We start from the raw sequence: 19,630 nt of genomic DNA, 5'->3' as shown, positions 1-19,630 counted from the left end.
GGTTAAGAGAGACGAATCTGGAGCAATACATGTTACTAAGCAAAAGCATCTTCACCTATACTATGACCTCATTAACTTTACTGTGAGTATTATTGAAATGAAATATCCCCGTTCATTTTATGTAATTGTTTTGAGTGCATGTTGTATTAAGGCTACCAGGATTTCTGCCATAAATCATGACCTTTAGGATTATATAAAATGTGGACAGAAGTGAAGTCCTGGGCTTCCCTGTGGTGCAGTGGTTAAGAATCCGCCTGCCAATGCAGGGCACACGGGTTCAAGCTCTGGTCCAGGAAGATCCCACATGCTGCGGAGTGACTAAGCCCCTGCGCCACAACTACTGAGCCTGTGCTCCGCAACAAGAGAAGCCACCGCAATGAGAAGCCCGCGCACCGCAGTAAAGCGTAGCCCCCACTCGCTGCAACTAGAGAAAGCCCACGTGCAACAACGAAGACCCAACGCAGCCAAAAATAAATAAATTAAAAAAAAAAGTTAAATCCTGCTTGTACTGAATAAAGTCTGAGGCTGGTGTGATGCCACATTATTTTTATTGCCTTTTAGCCTTATGTCCTGCTGAACACTGGCAGGATCAGCAAAAGTTTTCTTTAATATCCTGATTAGCTCAAAGGGGAGATCAGAATCATTTCTTCAGGATCATTGCCGGGCTTTCTTTGTTAACACATTTTTGTACTTCTGAGTATGTCCTAATTGGTTCAGGAGTTCAGGAGCTATTCTTTATCTGTGGCTAAAAACTTTTCAGATTTCTCTCCCTACTATGCATCTCAGTCCTGAGCAACTTTTGGTTTAAAAAAAAGATTATTTCTTTTTGCATCAATTTTTATAATAGATGATTTATTAATTTATTTGCACATTGCCTTTCAATCTCATATACAGACTTGATTTAGAAATAATACTTTTTTTCATACACATTTCATGAAATAATATGTTCAACCTCTTCTCATGCGTATAAGACATCAGTGTTTTTGTCATCACCAGAACCCCTTGTTGAAAATCATCTAACACAGTTTTCTAGAATTCATCATCATTGCTTCCATTTAAGACGTTTGAGATACAGCACTGTAAAAATCTGCATATGATTCTGTCCCTGGAAAAAATTTTCCCAACCACACATAGCCATTCTCCTAATAGTAGGACTCCTAATAGTAGCACAGTTGGTGTTTTTCATTTGTCCTGTGGCTTATTCATGATGTGACCCCTAATTGCGTTGCTTTGTAAATCACCTTTAAAAGGCTTATTTACAATGTGTCAACACTTAAAATTGTGAGGATCTAATCCTAAGAATAATTGCTAATCCTGCTAACATTTTTTGTTATTCTTTCTCTTTTAACCAGGTGACCTTTGAAAGCATCTAAAAACTAGCACTAAGTTTATACAGGGCTGAATAATGTGCCTTTCCTAAATGATACTTTGTTTCTCAAAGTAAAGTAATCAAGAGAGCACCTTACAAAAGCTCTTTGTAAATGATTTGAGTGTCAAACTCTGTTTCCTGAGGGACAGTTTTTTTTGGAAAACCAAACCATACCCTTCCCGCGTAACACAGTGTTAAAGTATATATTCAACATAGTTAAAAGAAAATTGATCCATTTTCAACTTGATTGTCTTTGATATGATATTATGCAAATAATTTCTGATAACAGGGGAAGAGTTCATATAAATAAACCAAAATGAATACCAGAGAGAGAAAGTACAGGGGAAGTACTTTGTTCTGGCTTATTTAGAATTCTAATTGAGCAGATTTTAAGACTTCATTTATTTCTTGGGAGGGGATTGAGATTTTTCAAAAAAATATTTTCAAAATAAGAAATCTTATATATAACCCAAGAAATTTATCAAAATGGTATCCTTCAGAAGATTTTAACATTATTATTGTTATTACTTTTAAGATTATAATAGTACTAATTAAAGAATATTCAGAATATATAGAGAAATAGAAAGAGCAAAGAACTCTGCCATAATTTGTAGGTATGTTTTGAAGGAAATATATATTTTAAATAGCTTGTATTTTTAAATATGAATTACTTAAATGGTAACAATCATTCTTTGACCAGATAGGTTTATGAGGTTTCATTTGCCCTTTTGTTTGATTAATGTCAAAAACACTAGAAATGCAAAGTTGGTCACTTTGCTTAAGTCATTGTGCTGATGTACCTTTCAAAAACATTGATAAAAAACAGTATATCCCATAATATCTATTAGAGCTCTTAGTTAGCCTTCTTTTACACTATGAGTCATTTTAACACCATCAAAACTCAATACTACGCTGTGCGCCTGTTGTTCTCTGGGTTGTCACCGAGTAGTTCTTGCTGTGATTGTGGTGTCATCAAGTTACTAATTAAATGGATATGGTCGTCAGTGTCATTTAAGTGAGTTGCCAAGCTTTTTTGCCCTGGATGATGGTGTGGGATGGGCCTAACTTTTGTGTTTTTGTGTGCTTGAATTACAGTGGATAAACTCACGCACGATTGTGCTCTTGGACAGTGTAGAGAAGTTGCATGTGATTGATCGGCAAACTCAAGAGGAATTGGAAACGGTGGAGATCTCAGAAGTTCAGTTGGTCTATAATAGCAGCCATTTCAAATCTCTAGCCACTGGAGGAAACGTGAGCCAGGCACTGGTAAGGGTAATCCATTATCTTAGTATTGCTTTGATAAACTTGGTATTTTGTTGTTGTTTTGTTTTAGAAATAGGAATTCTGAGGAGTTATCTTTATGTCTTGAGATTTTTTTTTTTAAAGCCACTAACTAGGTTGAAGTGGATGTGAGTGTGTTTGTAAGTATTCAGGAATGTGAACTAGAACAATAATTCCTGTTGTCTTCTACTTGGAAATGTGACTAATTTAATACCAAAGGATTTTAACTTTCATACTGAAATAATGAAATGAAATTGAAAGTTCATGAGAAAGAAATTGTAAAAGCAAGGTAGTTTAGAAAGTTTATTATGTTGGCAACAAGCCTGATAGATTTAAGGAATAAATGACTAGAGAGACAGGCAGCCTATAAGGCTTTGGAAATATTTGGGTGATTAGTAAAGGCTGGAACAGGTATGGAGGCTGTAGCCGTTAAAAGGCAAAGATAGCTTTGAGAGAAAGAAAGATGATTCTGGAGGAATAGGAAGTAGATGAAATGTAGGAGCCTGCAGAGAAGGAAGACACAAAAGTTATGATCTTAGTATTAATTTTACTATATTTTAAGCAATGACAGTAATGGCCTTTAGCAGTTTACACAGGTAGTTTACAGTTAAATTACTTTGAATTGTGATCTCATGTTTCCTAAGCCAATAATCTTTAAGCAGGAAATTTAGACTTTTTGAGTCTTCTCTGGATAATTTCTTGAAAAAAGTAGTAATGAAGGTCATATATAATGAGTGTCTGCAGTATAATATCTAGCCATTGCTCAAATCTCCCTGAGATATTAGAGCATAAATATATGTGAAAGGGTCTTCCATATATATTTTCAGAATTTAGAAACCAGGAAAATCCAGGAGAAGAAATGGTAATTCAGTAGAATTCACTAAAGTAAGAATAATTATTGTCCCACACTTAGATATTTTCTTTTGTCTGAGTGGTTATTAAAAATACTGATAGACTTTGAACTTGGACTTTCAGCCAAGATGGAATAATGGGGACTGGATTTACTCTCCTGTCTGGAAAAAAAATCAGGAAAAAACCCCAAAAAACAATAGTTTTCAAGATATTAGTGAACTTGAAGATAGAGCAATAGAATCTATCCAAAATGAAACAGAGAGAAAAAATTTAAAAAACACTAGTGTTAGTGACTGCAGCAAGACAGCACCACTTAGCCTAATAAATGTGTAGTTGAAATCTCTGAAGGAGAGGAGGGAAAAAAATTTAAAGAAATAATGGTCAAAAAGTTTCCTAAACTATAAACACAGAATTGCAAGAAGCTCAGTGAACCCAAGCACAAGTAAAATAAACATAGATTGATCCAAATGAATTGGAAAGAGGAAAATATTAAAGCAGGCAGAGTAAAAGACACATTAAATGCAGAGGAGCAACAATAAGTGTGAGAGCAGATTTCTCATCAGAAACAAACTGCAGCAATCTCCAAAGAAGATACACAAATGGCCAATAAGCAGATGACAGGATGCGCAACATCATTAATCATTAGGGAAATGCAAATCAAAATCACAGTGAGATATCATTTCATGCCCGCTAGGATGGCTATAATCAAAAAGACAGACAATAACAAGTGTTGATTAGGATGCAGAAATATTGGAACTCTCGTACTTTGCTTGTGGGTTATGGTGCAGCCACTGTGGAAAACATTTTGGCAGTTCCTCAAAATATTAAACATAAAGATTCCATATGACTGAGCGATTCTACTCCTAGGTAGCTACTCAAGTGGAACGAAAATATATCTCTACATAAACACTTGTACACAAATGTTCATAGCAGCATTATTCTTAATAGCTAAAAAGTCAAAACAGTGAAAATGTCCACTAGCTGATAAATGGATAAACAAAATGTGGCATATCTGCGTAATAGAATGCTATTCCTCAATAAAAAAGGTGAACTGTTGACACATGCTACAACATGGATGAACCTCAAAAATACTGTGTTAAGTGAAAGAAGCCATATGGAAAGCCATATACTCTTTGATTATATTTATATGAAATGTCCAGAAAAGGCAGGTTTATAGAGCCAGATGTAGATTAGTGGGACTGGGACCAGGAGTAGGAATGAGGGTTGACTGGAAATAGGTAAAAGGTTTCTCTGTGGAGTGATGGAAATGTTCTAAAACTGGATTTTGGTGATGGTCGAACAACTGTAAATTTACTAAAAATTATTGTATACTTAATGAGTGAATTTTATGGTATGTAAATTATACCTTAATATTGTCATTTAACAAAAGCAGTTGACTGTTTAAAACAAAAGTAATGTTTATGATATGTAGAAGTAATAGTGTGACGAAAATAGTACATAACAGCAGGGAATGGGGGGAAGGAAGTATATTATTGTAAGGTTGTTAACATTATACATCAAATAGTATAATATTATGTAAATGTAGACTGACATTAGTTAAAGCTGCATATTGTAAACACTAGAGCAGTCACTGAAAAAGAAGTATACCTTTAGAAGTCACTGGTAGCAACAAAATGGAATGTTAAAAAATATTAAATTCAACAAAGCATAAAAAAAGAACAGGTAGTACAAGTAGAAAACAATAAGATAATCTAAACCCAACTATATCAATAATTATAGGAAATGGAAATAGTCTAAACATTTCAGTTAAAAGGCAAGGATTGTCAGACTGGATAAAAAAAGCAAGAACCAACTATATGCTGTCTACAAAAAGTTCACATTAAATACAAAGACACAGACAAGTTAAAAGTAAGGGGAAGGAAAAAGACATATCATGCAAACACTAATCATTAGAGTGGATATTTTAATATCAGATTAAGTAGATTTCAGAGTAGAGAATATTGTCAGAGATAAAGAGAAATTTCAAATTGATAAAAAAGGGTTAATTTGTCAAGAAGGCATAACAGTCTTAAAGGTTTAAGCACCCAATAACAGACCTTCAAAATATATGAAACTAAAACTAACAGATCTAAAAGGAGAAACAGACAAGTCCACAATTAGAGTTTGGAAATTTCAAAACTCCTTTATCAGTAATTAATAGAATTAGTAGACAAAACCATCAAGGGTATAGAAGACAAAAAAATTATTGACCAACTTGACTTAACTGACATTTATAGAATATTCCACCCAACAAAAGCAAATTACAAACTTTTTCAAGTGCACATGGAGCATCCAATAGATTATATGCTAGGCCATAAAACAAACTACAGCAAATCGTTGAAGGAATCATCAGGGTGAATCTGGAGAAAACCCAAATATTTGGAAATTAAGTAACACTTTTATAAATAACCCATGAGTCAAGAAGAAATCTCAAAGGAAATTAGAATATATTTTGAACTAAACGAAAGTGAAAATACAGCATATCAAACAGCTGTGGTCTCAAATGGCTCATACTGCTCAATATCAAAAAAAAACGAACAACCCAATCAAAAAATTGGCAGAAGATCTAAAAAGGCATTTCTCCAAAGAAGACATATAGATGGCCAATAGGCACATGAAAAGATGCTCAACATTGCTAATTATTAGAGAAATGCAAATCAAAACTACAATGAGGTATCACCTCACACCAGTCAGAATGGCCATCATCAAAACCTCTACAAAAAATAAATGCTGGAGAGCGTGTGAAGAAAAAGGAACCTTCCTGCACTGTTTGTGGGAATGTAAATTGGCACAGCTACTGTGGAGAACAGGATGGAGGTTCCTTAAAAAACTAAAAATAGAATTACCATATGATCCAGCGATCCCACTCCTGGGCATATATCTGGACAAAACTATAATTCAAGAAGATACATGCACCCTAATGTTCATAGAAGCACTATTTATAATATCCAAGACATGGAAGCAACCTAAATGTCCATCGACAGATGAATGGATAAGGAAGATGTGGTATATACATGGAATATTACCCAGCCATAAAAAAGAATGAAATAATGAAATAATGCAGCAACATGGATGGACCTAGAGATTATCATACTGACTGAAGTAAACCAGAGAAAGGCAAATATCATGATATCACTTGTATGTGGAATCTAAAAAAATGATACAAGTGAACTTATTTATAAAACAGACTCATAGACATAGAAAACAAACTTATGGTTACCAAAGGGAAAAGAGGGAGAGGGATAATTAGGAGTTTGGGATTAACATATAAACACTACCATATGTAAAATAGATAACCAACAAGGACCTACTGTATAGCACAGGGAACTATACTCAATATCTTGTAATAATCTATAAGGGAAAGGAATCTGAAAAAGAATATATATATGTATAACTGAATCACTTTGCTGTATACTTGAAACTAACACAACATTGTAAATCAGCTATATTTCAGAAAAAAATTGTGGTCTATAATTAAATTAATTTTGAGAGTGTGGGACTTCCTGGTGGCGCAGCGGTTAAGAATCCTCCTGCCAATGCAGGGGACACAGGTTCGATCCCCAGTCAGGGAAAATCCCACATGCCGTGGAGCAGCTAAGCCTGTGCGCCCTAGAGCCCGCGTGCTGCAACCAGTGAAGCCCGTGCACCTAGAGCCTGTGCTCCACAACAAGAGAAGCCACTGCAGTGAGAAGCCCGTGCACTGCAACGAAGAGTAGCCCCTGTTCGCCGCAACTAGAGAAAGCCCGCGCGCAGCAATGAAGACCCAACGCAGCCAAAAATAAAATAAATAAATTTAAAAAAAAGAAAAAAATTTGAGGGTAATTTATAACGTTAAATACATTAGCAAAAAAGATCTCAAATCAATTATCTAGGGTTCTATCTAAGGAAATAGAGAAGAGCAAATAAACTTGAAGTAGATTAAAGGAAGAAATAATAAAGATGAACATATATCGGTTAAGTAGGAAATGGACAAACAATAGAGAAAATCAAAGAAAATAAAGCTTGTTCTTTAAAAGATAAATAAAATTGATAAACCTCCAGTGAGACTAATCCAGAAAAAGAGAAGACACAATTACTGATAGCAGGAATGAGAGAGGTGTGGTTGCTATGGAGTCTAAAGATATTAAAAAGATAATATGAATAACTTCATGCCAATAAATTAAACAATTTTGGATGAAATGGAAAAATTCTTTGGAAGGCACAAATTACCAGAGCTGACTCAAGAAGAAGTGAAAATCTAAGTGGTTGTACTTCTGTGTGGCTGTACATTAACTTGATTTCCTAAAAGAAAGTCCAGGCTCAGATAGCTTCGCTAGTGAAGTCTATTATATTCAAGGAAAAAAATATCAATTTTACACAAAAATCTTTTTAAAAATAAAGAAAAAGAGAGCACGTAATTCTTTTTATGACACCAGCTTACCTCTGATAATAAAACCGAAGACATTACAATAAAGAATGCTATAGACAAATGACCTCATGAGCAGAGAAGCAAAAATCCTTAAAATAGTAGCAAATAGAAACCAGCAATGTAGAAAAAGAGTAATCATGGTCAACATGGTTTAACATTTAAAAGTCAATGTAGGGACTTCCCTGGTGGCGCAGTGGTTAAGAATCTGCCTGCCAATGCAGGGGACACGGGTTTGAGCCCTGGTCTGGGAAGATCCCACGTGCCACGGAGCAGCTAAGCCCATGTGCCACAACTACTGAGCCTTGCTCTAGAGCTCGCAAGCCACAACTACTGAACCCACGTGCCACAACTACTGAAGCCCGTGCGCCTAGAGCCAGTGCTCCAGAATGAGAGAAGCCACCACAATGAGAAGCCCACGCACTGCAATGAAGAGTAGCCCCCGTTCGCCACAACTAGAGAAAGCCCACGCACAGCAACGGAGACCCAATGCAGCCAAAAATAAATAAATAAATAATTTATTTAAAAAAAAAGTCAATGTAATTCACTGTATTAGTTTATTGTAAAACAAAGGTCATAATACCGTCTCAAAAGATGTAGAAAAGCATTTCACAAAATTCCGTATCTATTCCTGAGAAAATTCTTAGCAAACTAGGAATAGAAGGGAACTTCTTCAGCCTGATAATAAAGAGCATCTACAAAAATCCTACCGCTAACGTCATACTTAAAGTGGTACTACCAGAAAACCAAACCAAACAAACAAAAAAACCCTGATTCTGATCTTCTAGAGGAAATACAGAAGCAGAGGAACATGTTCAAAGATTCCATGGGGATGCCATTAGCAAAATCCAGATAGTAGGAAACTCTATGGAATAAGTGTTCCAGTGTCTTCAACAAATAAACTTCAAGGAAAATAAAGGACCGTGAGAGATAGAGGCAAACTCTGTAGATTAAAAGAGACTTAAGAGATGCATCAGCCAGCTTCAGTGTGTGGCCTTTATTTGGGTCTTGATTTAAACAAATGAAATGTAGAAACAAAACTAAACAAAGAACAGAAACCTCAATAACATTTGACATTTATGAGACAATTTGAAATCCAAACACTGATCAGATATTTGACATGGAGGAATGATTGTTAATTTTTGAAAGCCTGTCAATGAAATTGTGTGGTTACGCTAGAAAGGATTTATTTATTGTGCATATACTGAATTTTTGTAAATGAGATGTTCAAGATCTGAGATTTACTTCAGAATTTTTACTGTGTTATAGGGGAGTCAGTGGGAATATAGATGAAACGAGATTGGTGATGAAGTGATAATTAATGAAGCTGGTTACTGGATACATTGGGTTCATTATTTTATTCTCTCTACCTTTGTATATATTTTTAAATTTTCATGATAAAAAGTTAAGAAAAATTATTAGTTATCAGTATTGACCACTTACATATTTTAGGAGATTTATAAATGTTAATGTTTTTAAGCCTCCCAGAAACTGCATGGTTTTCAAAGATGGAAAAATGTAATTGTCAGAAGTTTGACACTTGTTTAAACTCTGTCACCTAGTGGGTGACAGAGCCAAAATTTGCAACCAGATTTATCAGACAGTAGGTTTCATTTCTATTTTGCTGGGCTGTGCTGACTTTCATATACTATGCTGCTTTATCTTCCTGTTTCCTCTTGTGTTTTTTGTTGATATTTATTTCAAAGAACTTGGAGGTACCATTTCAATTAGCCCTATTCTTTGCCAGAAGCAGTGACTACCTGTCATCCAGTAGTGGGCAGGTTGCAACAATTTTGCTTCAAATTTAGAGGTTGGCATGCTCTTCCCTTTACGCATTACTCTGAAAAATAAAGAGACCGTATATAAGCAGAGAATTACTTTTTGCACTTTGTCCTTTATGCGACTTCCACTGACAGACTGGCACTTGACTGACATTTTTTCCCCCACTCAATTATGGGGTGAAACCATGTTGTCTCTGTAATCCACATTCTTTAAAACTTGCGACTCCTAATGCATGTAATTTTTACCTTTAAATTTTTTTTTTTAGGCTTTGGTTGGAGAGAAGGCTTGTTATCAATCCATCAGTAGCTATGGTGGTCAGATCTTTTATTTGGGGACAAAAGTAAGTTCTTCCACTCTGTGACTTGGTGTGCATTTGTGTCAGGATAGTAGGGGCTGAAGGAGGTTGCTGGTAAAGAGGGCAGTGCATTACAAAATGAATACTGATTAGCAGTAATCGAAAACTTTTAGGAGTTAGATGATTTTTAACTAATTAATTTTTTTTAAGATTGCCCCTTTATTTTATTATAGGTTATTATAAGATGTTGAATATAGTTCTCTGTGCTTTACAACAAATTAATTTATTTCCTCTACTTTTAGACATACTGTATTTTTACTTTTGTTTAGGTTCTGGTTTTCTTTGTTCAGAGGGATACTTTCATAATGTTCCTTCACATTTATGTTGTCATGACCAGGAAGATACCTTATCATTAATATTTGACATGTAATTAAGATGTCCTTTAGCTTAGATCATCTTAGGGTATATTAAAACACATTGAGACATTTGACTGAGAATAGGAACTTTTTGTATATCAATTTGTTCCTGTGGGTTTTTTTTTTTTAAACTTAACATGGAGGGCTTCCCTGGTGGCACAGTGGCTAAGAATCTGCCTGCCAATGCAGGGGACACGGGTTTGAGCCCTGGTCCAGGAAGATCCCACATGCCGCAGAGCAACTAAGCCTGTGCGCCACAACTTCTGAGCCTGCGCTCTAGAGCCCGTGAGCCACAACTACTGAGCCCGTGTGCCACAACTACTGAGCCTGCGCTCCAGAGCCTGTGCTCCGCAACAAGAGAAGCCACCACAATGAGAAACCCACGCACCGCAATGAAGAGTATCCTCCGCTCTCCACAAGTAGAGAAAGCCTGCGCACAGCAACGAAGACCCAATGCAGCCAAAAATAAATAAATTAAATAAATAAATTTAAAAAAAAAACTTAGCATGGAGAAACATGTTGGGAGATTGGACTTTCCTTCTTCCTTGTCTGTGGAATTAACTCCTTCTTGGATTGTAGACTTATTGACCTTTAAATGTTTGATTTACTCTTTAACGTGGGCCCTTGAAGACCCTTTAGTAAATACTTTTAACTGTAGTATGAAATGTTTTTACTTAAAGAGATGTAAAATGAGATGTAGGACTGAGACAAATGTGTCTCTCAAACAAGTCTGTTAAAGATGATAATTTTAATTTCCATCTCTTTGTTTTCCAGTCTGTTTATGTGATGATGCTGAGGAGCTGGAGAGAGGTGAGTTCAAAGTAATTTTATATGTTAGTGCTATTGAATTGAGAGCATCTTAATGTCTTTTGTTCTGACTTTGCAGAAAAAGAGTATTTGGATTTGTGCTTTTTAATTTCAGAAGTGTACATCAAAACCATTGTAACTACATATACTTGATTTGATAAAACTGACTATAACTAATGGTAAGGTTTGGCTGCATATATCAGAAAATTCAAAATACCAGTGGTGTAAAAGACCTCTCTCTCATGTAAAAGCAATCTGGAGGTAGGCAGTCTGTGGCTAGTATGGCAACTCCATGGTCTTTGGCATACTACCCTATTGTGCCATCCTTGTGTGTGGATTCTAGTCTCAAGATCATTTCATGTTCCAATATGACTGCTGGAGTTCCAGCTTTTAAATCCACATTCCAGGAAGGAGGAAAGAGAAGAGAAGGCTGACCCCGGCCTTTTAAGGTGACATCCCAGAAAGGTCCAGATAGCACTTCCACTTATCATTGGCCAGAACTTAGTCACATGGCCCCAAGTGGCTACAAGGGAGTCTTAGAAATGTCCTTTAGCTGGTTTATTGCTGTCTCAAATAAACTTGGGATTTGTTACGAAAGAGGAGGGAGTGAATGGATGTTGTCATAACTAGCTGTTTCTGCTACAGTGACATTCTAGCTGTTTCCTCCTTTCATATTTAGGCCTTGTGGCTGCTTATACTAGCCTATACAGTCACTGTACTATCCAGTGCTTTAAGAAATTGTTTTTCTTGGAAATAAGATATTCACATGGTTATTGGAATAATTTTAGCTACTAAGCAGCAACTTCTGGAAAGGTATTAGGTAGAATAGGAATTTTGACTGGTGATTGGTCAGACAAAGGGGTCTGTCTTCTCTCATTTATTCATTTTAGAGAGTGGATCACCTCCTGAAACAAGACTGTCTTACAGAAGCCTTGGCCCTTGCATGGTCTTTCCATGAAGGAAAAGCAAAAGCAGTAGTGGGTAAGTTAACAGAACACCGGTGTAGTAGGTGTTGTTTTTCTGGAGCAGAGAAAATGAATAATACTAATCACTTACAGAACACTTTTGACTTAGTGTTCAAGTGTTTTATAAGCAAGATGTTATCAAACCTTACAGACTTTCAGTGAAAAAGGTTAATGACGAATACAGGATATAGAATTTTAAATGTCACTTTTAAAATTCATTTCATAAGGAAAATTTATTATTAGAACAAAAGGGAAGTACATTGATATGCCATCTGGTCTAATAGATGGGAGGTGTTCCTGTTATGGCATATTATCCAACATTTTGATACCTAAGGATTGTTATATCTACTGTTAGCATAGGTTATCAGTAGAAGGCCAGAGCAGTTTCACTCCTGAAGATATGGATTAACTTTGTATTTACGCTGAATTTTGCCTCTCTGCAGGATTATCAGGGGATGCCAGTAAGAGAAAGGCTGTTGTTGCAGATCGGGTGAGTATTTTAATAGGGTCTTTACTGGGGTACAGTGCAGATTGCCTTTGGTATTTGCTAATAATCTTGGGCATGATTGGGTAAATGACTACAGTTAAGAAGAGAGTGTATTAAGAAAACAAGTCAGATTGTAATTCCTTGGTGTTATCTTGAGTGCTTTTTAAATTCCTTCTTATCACCCTTTTTTCCCTTGCTCACTCTCTTATGAAAATTATAAATAGTAAAATAGCCAAAAGACAGCAGACAGTAGGAGGAGTAAAAAACCCAGGGATCTGGGTTATCTCTGAACCTAATTATAGTCCACAGAAAGTTGACATTTGTTCGTCTTTATAAACTGATTAGTAATAATGAGAAATACTATATGTGCAAGTGTTTGTGTTGCCTGAGGGAGCAGAGAGGCCTGATGTTTATTATTATTATTAATTAGTATTAATATGGTTAATGTTAATATTTAACACTAGCTTTGTTTTCCTAGTCTAGACTTGCTTGAATTCATTTACTATAGTCATTCCTCCCCCTTTTTATTGTGCAAATGCATTGGTAAAAATTAGATTCCAAATTAGTATAAACATTTAGAAAACATACACAGAAATTGGTCAATCCTGAGACTTATAAGTGATTTTCTCAGTATCTGGTAAAAAAGTATTGGCTGTCTGTGTTCTTTAGGGAAAGACATATGCAGAGGATAACTGAAGAGCTAAACTTCAACTTTTTATTTCCTGAGCAATATATATACTAATGAGGTCTGGAACCTGGAGGTATTTATTAGGAAAGATTAGCAAATTGGTACTAACCCTGAGGCTGAAAGAAATTCGGCTGGGGTTAGAAAAACTGAGAAATAAAGTCACTAAAATTTTAAATTATATTTTTAATATGATAGCAAAGCCTGATTCTGTATTATTTAAGAAGATCACATATATTAAGTATTGAAAAACTTTAGAGATATACTTTAATTTATATACAAAGCTGTTTCCCTTACAGATGGTGGAAATCCTGTTCCATTATGCAGACCGAGCTCTAAAAAAGTGCCCAGACCAGGGAAAAATCCAAGTGATGGAGCAGCATTTTCAGGTACACCTTTGCAAGTGCTTCTAATAGGCATTGCTATGAATAGGTCTAGTACTACTGCTCTGATATTATTTGAGAATGGGACTTTCATGTTTTGGTTAAACACTTTTCAGTGTTCAGAGCTTTATTACAGGGTTTGTGGAGCATTCTCAGTGATTGAATTTTGAGGTAACAGGTGTACAGACACATGGGAACAGATGAGTAAAATGTTGTGGGTTGTTAGTGCTTAGGCACTTGGTGCTGCATGGAAGGAAAGGAGGTATGTATGAGGGTACATACCTGTGAATTGACACCTTACACCTTGCTGATGACTAACACTTATGTTAACTAGGCTAGTTGGAGAAGAAGTATACTACCAAGGTTTAAATTTAGTTCTCCTAGGAGCACCTGTGATTCAAGATAAGATACGTTGCAAAAAAAAAATTATGATCTCTTAAATATACTGATGAACAATCTTTAGTTTCTCTTGAAACTCAGTGAAAATGGAAGTCAAGGAATGACTTAAAGACCTGCACAGTGCTTATTATGAGAGTTTCACCATTTGCAGTGATCTCAAAATATATTTGTTGCAAATCTGTGTCTTCTTTCCCATTCTGAGGGCTCCCTCCCCTCCCTCTGCCTCCTCTTTTAACAAACATTTGAGGGTCTGATAACGGGGGTCAGCAAACATTTTCTGAGAAGGGCCAGATGGAAAATTTAGGCTTTATGGGGTATATATGGTCTCTGTCACATATTCCTCTGAGTGATTTTTTATTTGTTTGTTTTTAAACAACCCTTTAAAAATGTAAAAAACATTCTTAGCTGTGAGCCATTCAGAAACAGGCTGTGGGAGGACTTGGCCCATGGGTCAAAGGATGCAGCCTCTGGTCTAACATGTACTAGGCACTGGGCGGTAGTGTGTAAAAGATAAGTAGTCCTTGCTATCTTAAAGTTGACAGTCTAGTCAAAATAACTTTTCTTATGTACATTAATGGAAATGTTTAAAAGAAATCTGGGGTTTTGGAGTTCTGAGGAGCAGACACAGCTCATATCTTTTTATATCTCCATTTGCTGCTCTTAACTTTGGAAGACAAGGATAGATGTGGCAGTTAACAGTTGGAGGGTATCAAAACAGGATTTGGTTTCCTGAACTGTACTCTTTAATGCTGCAGTAGTGGGCTTCTGGCAGAGTAACTTGTATTGCCTTTTGGCTAGAGGCTTATTACATTTGTCAGTAAAGAAGAGAAAGAAGCCTATATAAGATTATAAAAATAGATAACTTAGGAGAGGAAGACATATGGCAGAAAGAAGGCATTTGGGGACAAAACTGTTTGGGAACAGTACCTTGTATATATATGATTTTGTATATCAATGCAGTATATATAGAAAAGAAAACTTAGTATTTTAACCAGAAGATATCTATTACCAAGAGGTGGTAGGATGGTACTCATGTAAGAACTCTGGTCGTTGGAAGATGTACTTTGTTGAAAAGAAACATCCAATAGGGAACGCTAGGAGGGGCTAATGAGGGGTGTATGTGTGCGCGTGTGCGTGTGTACACATAAGATGGAAACCACCTTGCTGGGGAAGAATATGGTAGAGAGCTATAAAAGAAGAAAGGAACAAAAGTGATATTCTGATGGAGAAATATGAAAGAATCTCAGCATGAGATTGTAAAATTTACTGAGAAACAAACGGTAGTAGTAATGTGTTCTTTAACCATCTAGATATTTGTCAGAAGTTTCATTCTGCTAGAAGAGTATCTGATAACATTTTTGATTTATTAATCATTTAGTCTCATACGTGGTAAAGGAAACGATGGTGGGAACCATTATCCTGAATTTACTTTTTCCCAATGATTGGGGAAATAGAAGGGATAGATTATTGATAGAAAAATTATCATTTATTTTAAAGTTTGTAATAATGATGAAAAAATAACACTCGTGAATCCTGTGTTTTAGAAAGCAGATATTTTAGGGAAAAAAATATGGGCACAGTCTCATGGTTATAGGCTCCAAAATAATAATAGGTTCACAAAGAACAGGAAATTCTTAAATTCTGATGTAATAACCACAAACAATTCAAAGAGAAAGGAAATGGGGAGGAATGTTGAGAGAAGTATCTGTCTACAAAACACAGAACAGCTACCAGAGTTGGATAGAGGCAGATAACCAAAGATATTTGCCAAAAGCATCAAGAATCTGTACGACTGTCAGAAAAGAGACTGGTCTGGTCCAGATTGTGCCTACCAAAATGCTGAGGGGTACAAAGGAGGGCTTTTGACAAAGATTCACTGAATACGTATATTATGTGCCAAGTACTACATGAAGGGTGTGACATTCATTTTTGTTTAATTCTCACAACAGCACCACGAAGTAGATACTGTTTTATCCTCATTTTATTGATGAGGAAATTTAGGCTGAGAGAGGTTAAGTGACTTCCCAAGGTAGTATTGCTGATAAAGGGTGAGGACAGAACTCCAATCCAGGTTTTTCTGACTTCAGAGCCCAGCTCTTAACTAACCATTGTACTATATTGTTATTTTCAGAGCAAATGCAGGGAAAGGATGAGTGAGAAGGAGTGATGTTAATAGGTGATCAAGAATGATAATTATAGCAAACATCTGAAGTCTTTAGTGCTTACTGTGTGGCAGGCACTGTTACAAACCCTTCACACTTGTTAACTCATTTAATTCCTATAACTCTATGAGGTAGGTGCTGTCATTATTCACATTTATCAATGAGACTGAGGCACAGAGAGGTTGAATTGCCTGTTGCAGGTCACATGGCTAGTGAATGATAGAGCTGGGATTAGAATCTAGGCACTTGGGCTTCAGAGTCCACATCCGGACTTCTACACTCTACTCTAGAGCAACACTTCTTGTGTTGCTTCCTTTTTCATGAGCATAGAGAATGGTCTTTAAAATGGAAAAGTCCAGGGACTTTGCCATCCAATGCAGTGTGGTCCAGTGGTTGGGACTTCGCCATCCAGTGCAGGGGGTTGCAGATTCGATGCCTGGTCGGGGAACTAGGATCCCGTATGCCTTGCGGCAGGAAGGCCAGGGCATAGAGTGGAGGCAGGGTTGTGACAAATTCATTGAAGACTTTGGGGATGGTCCACATCAAAAAAAAAAAAAAAAAAAGAAAGAAAGAGAGAAAGAAAGAAAATCTTAAAAAAAAATAAAATAAAATGAAAAAGTCCAGATAAATATATTAAAGAAAAAAGTTGAAGCCCAGGATATATTTCATGTAGTTACATCATGATTGTTCAAATCTCAAGACGCAGTGGAATTATAACCTGGGATCCTGTTTGAATGATCTGAGCTATCATTAATAATTTGTAAGTAACTTTGGATCAGTATTCAATTAAGGCACACTCGCTTAAGCATGGATGCCTAAGCAGAGGAGACACACAGTTTATTTCACTCAGGAGGACTATTTGCTTTTGGAAAAGGTGATCTTCAGCCCATTAGGATGAGTGAAATACATGCACAAGTCACCATAAATCTGCTGTTTTAAGTGTTAAGTCATAAATATTTAATCATAAAACAGTCATAAAATAATTAAATAGGTTAACTCTTAAAGTGTAATTTTTTAAAAGAAGAGTGGACATAGGAAACTACCCACGGATAACCCCAGTGTGGTTTATGAGCAATTTTCCATGAGTTCACCTAAAAACAACCTTGCTAAACTCATAAACTGCATTTTTGACAGGAATGTGAGGACACTATATTCTTTTTAATTAATTAATTTTTTGGCTGCATTGGGTCTTCGTTGCAGTGCGCAGGCTTCTCATTGCGGTGGCTTCTCTTTGTTGCGGAGCAGAGGCTGTAGGTGCGTGGGCTTCAGTACTTGTGGCACACAGGCTCAGTAGTTGTGGCTCATGGGCTGTAGAGCGCAGGCTGAGTAGTTGTGGCGCACGGGCTTAGTTGCTGCGTGGCATGTGTGATCTTCCGGACCAGGGATCGAACCCATGTCCCTTGCATTGGCAGACGGATTCTTAACCACTGCACCACGAGGGAAGTCCCCGGACACTATATTCATGCAGTGCTTATTACATAACATCTTGATTTTGTTAAAGCATTTGTCTTAGTTTTCCATTATCCTCATTGCTGAAATAGATTAGCAAATAGTAAGTAGATTTGCAGATGATGAACATCCCTACCCAAAGAGTATTCTTGGTGGCTTAGTATTAATTACTTTCTAGGGATCTTTCATATCCAAGTTTTTTATCATTGATTTGGATGAAGATTTATGGAGTGGCTTGTTGAATTTAGATGGCACCAAGAATTCAGGGTCCCAAATGATCTTGACAAAGTGCAATCAAAATTGTTATGAGATGAAATTTAACAAGGATAAACATTAAGACTTGCACTAGATTCAAATAATTAAGTTGCATGCATACTGGATTGGGAAAATCTAGCTGGACAGGATTTTAGTTGACCACAAACTTAGTGTGAGCCAATTGTGTGTTAAGGCCCAGATAGAGGAAAGTGATAGTACCACTGGGCTATGTGTTGAAAATAAAAACTCTTAAGAAATTTTATGGACTGTTGACAGACTGACCTACATCCCGCAACTGGGATGGTGGGAGGTTTTAAAAACAACAGTTAAAAAAAATACTGGGGTTGTTTAATCAGAGGAGAAAGTAAGTGGAGACATGGCTGCTTTCAGATGGTGAAGGACTGTCATATGGAGATTTATTGTATTGCAGCAGAGGGAAGGCTAATGTAAGTGGGTAGAAATCAGGAGAAGGTCTGTTTCAGTTGAAAATGACCTAGTGATGATGTAACAAGTCTTGGACTTGTGTGCCTCCTACTATTGAATGTACTGAAGTAAAGGGATGATGACCAACTAATCAGGAGTGTTTTTTAAAAGACTTTGTTTTGCTGGGTGGGAAGGTCTGAGAATTCTGTATCGTTATGGAGAAACTCTCATTGGAAACAGGTAACCTCTAATCCAATTAGTTCAAATTCCTAAGACTGGTTTCTATCTCAGGCAAAATACTGAGCATTTACATTTTACCAGCAGGTGGCACTCATGCCTGCTGTCTCAGTTTTAATCTTTACCTTTGAGGAGGAATCTCACCTTTTCCTTAGAGTCAGAATATATAATGCCATTCAGTATTTCTGCTTTCCTCCAAAGATCAATCAATATTTTGCCCTGTCTTAACTACAGAAGATAACTTTTGGATCTCATGATGTTTTTGACAGGCTGTGGCTTTTATTTATCTAACAAAAGATTTGAACCTATAATTATAATTTATTTGTACACTAGCTAGTAAGATTAAAAGGGATTAAAGTGTTCTCTGCCTCATACATCTTGAACCTTGCCTTTTCTTTGGGCTGTCTTTCCCATCCCCAAAACAAAGTCAGACAGCAAACAAATCCCTTCTTTGCCCCGCGCCATCTCCCAAAGTCTTATGCCTCTTGTTTGTACAATCTTAACAGAGCCGCACATCTTATGCACTGTCTCCATCTCCTCACCTCCCTCTCATTCCGTGTCTGTGAATTCTGTGGCCCCTTTTATTCCTCATCTTATTGGTCCTCAGTAGTATTCAACAGTTAACGACTCTGGAAACAGTCTGTCCCTTTGGCTTCTCTGGTATCCGAGTTCCCTGCTAACAGTGTTCTCCAGCTCTAAAGTTGCCCAATGAACTGTGGAAACATTTTCATGTATTTTGGGTTATTTTATCTTGCTACATTTATCTTTGTTTGTTTGTTTATGAAACAAAGTAGAGGTATAATAAATAAACCTGAGGCATTTAAAAAATATTAATCAGGCCAAAAAGATTTGAAAAAATAATTTTTTTTAATTTTATTTTATTTATTTTATTTTTTTATTTTTTTTATGTAATTTTAAAATATCTTCAAAGTGAAGCCTTACATTGTTACCAAGCTCTCCTTCCAGCTTCATTTTACA

At 36.3% G+C, this 19,630-nt stretch overlaps 1 protein-coding gene across 5 annotated transcripts in view; it reads left to right on the top strand.

Moving 5' to 3' along the window:
• Nucleotides 1–19,630, top strand: part of VPS8 (VPS8 subunit of CORVET complex) — a 295,388-nt gene that overhangs the window by 59,965 nt on the left and 215,793 nt on the right. For all 5 annotated transcript variants that reach the window (XM_061194394.1, XM_061194392.1, XM_061194393.1 and 2 more), the window contains 7 exons: nt 2–82; nt 2,465–2,635; nt 9,955–10,029; nt 11,175–11,210; nt 12,098–12,188; nt 12,616–12,662; nt 13,644–13,733. In XM_061194394.1, the coding sequence (XP_061050377.1) occupies nt 2–82; nt 2,465–2,635; nt 9,955–10,029; nt 11,175–11,210; nt 12,098–12,188; nt 12,616–12,662; nt 13,644–13,733 (591 nt within the window). The remainder of the gene's footprint in view (nt 1; nt 83–2,464; nt 2,636–9,954; nt 10,030–11,174; nt 11,211–12,097; nt 12,189–12,615; nt 12,663–13,643; nt 13,734–19,630) is intronic.

The sequence above is a fragment of the Eubalaena glacialis genome, chromosome 6, assembly GCF_028564815.1.
Source record: "Eubalaena glacialis isolate mEubGla1 chromosome 6, mEubGla1.1.hap2.+ XY, whole genome shotgun sequence".
NCBI lineage: Eukaryota > Metazoa > Chordata > Mammalia > Artiodactyla > Balaenidae > Eubalaena > Eubalaena glacialis.
The sequence above is the reverse complement of the archived record's forward strand: the minus strand, read 5'-3'. Positions and strand labels throughout refer to the sequence as shown.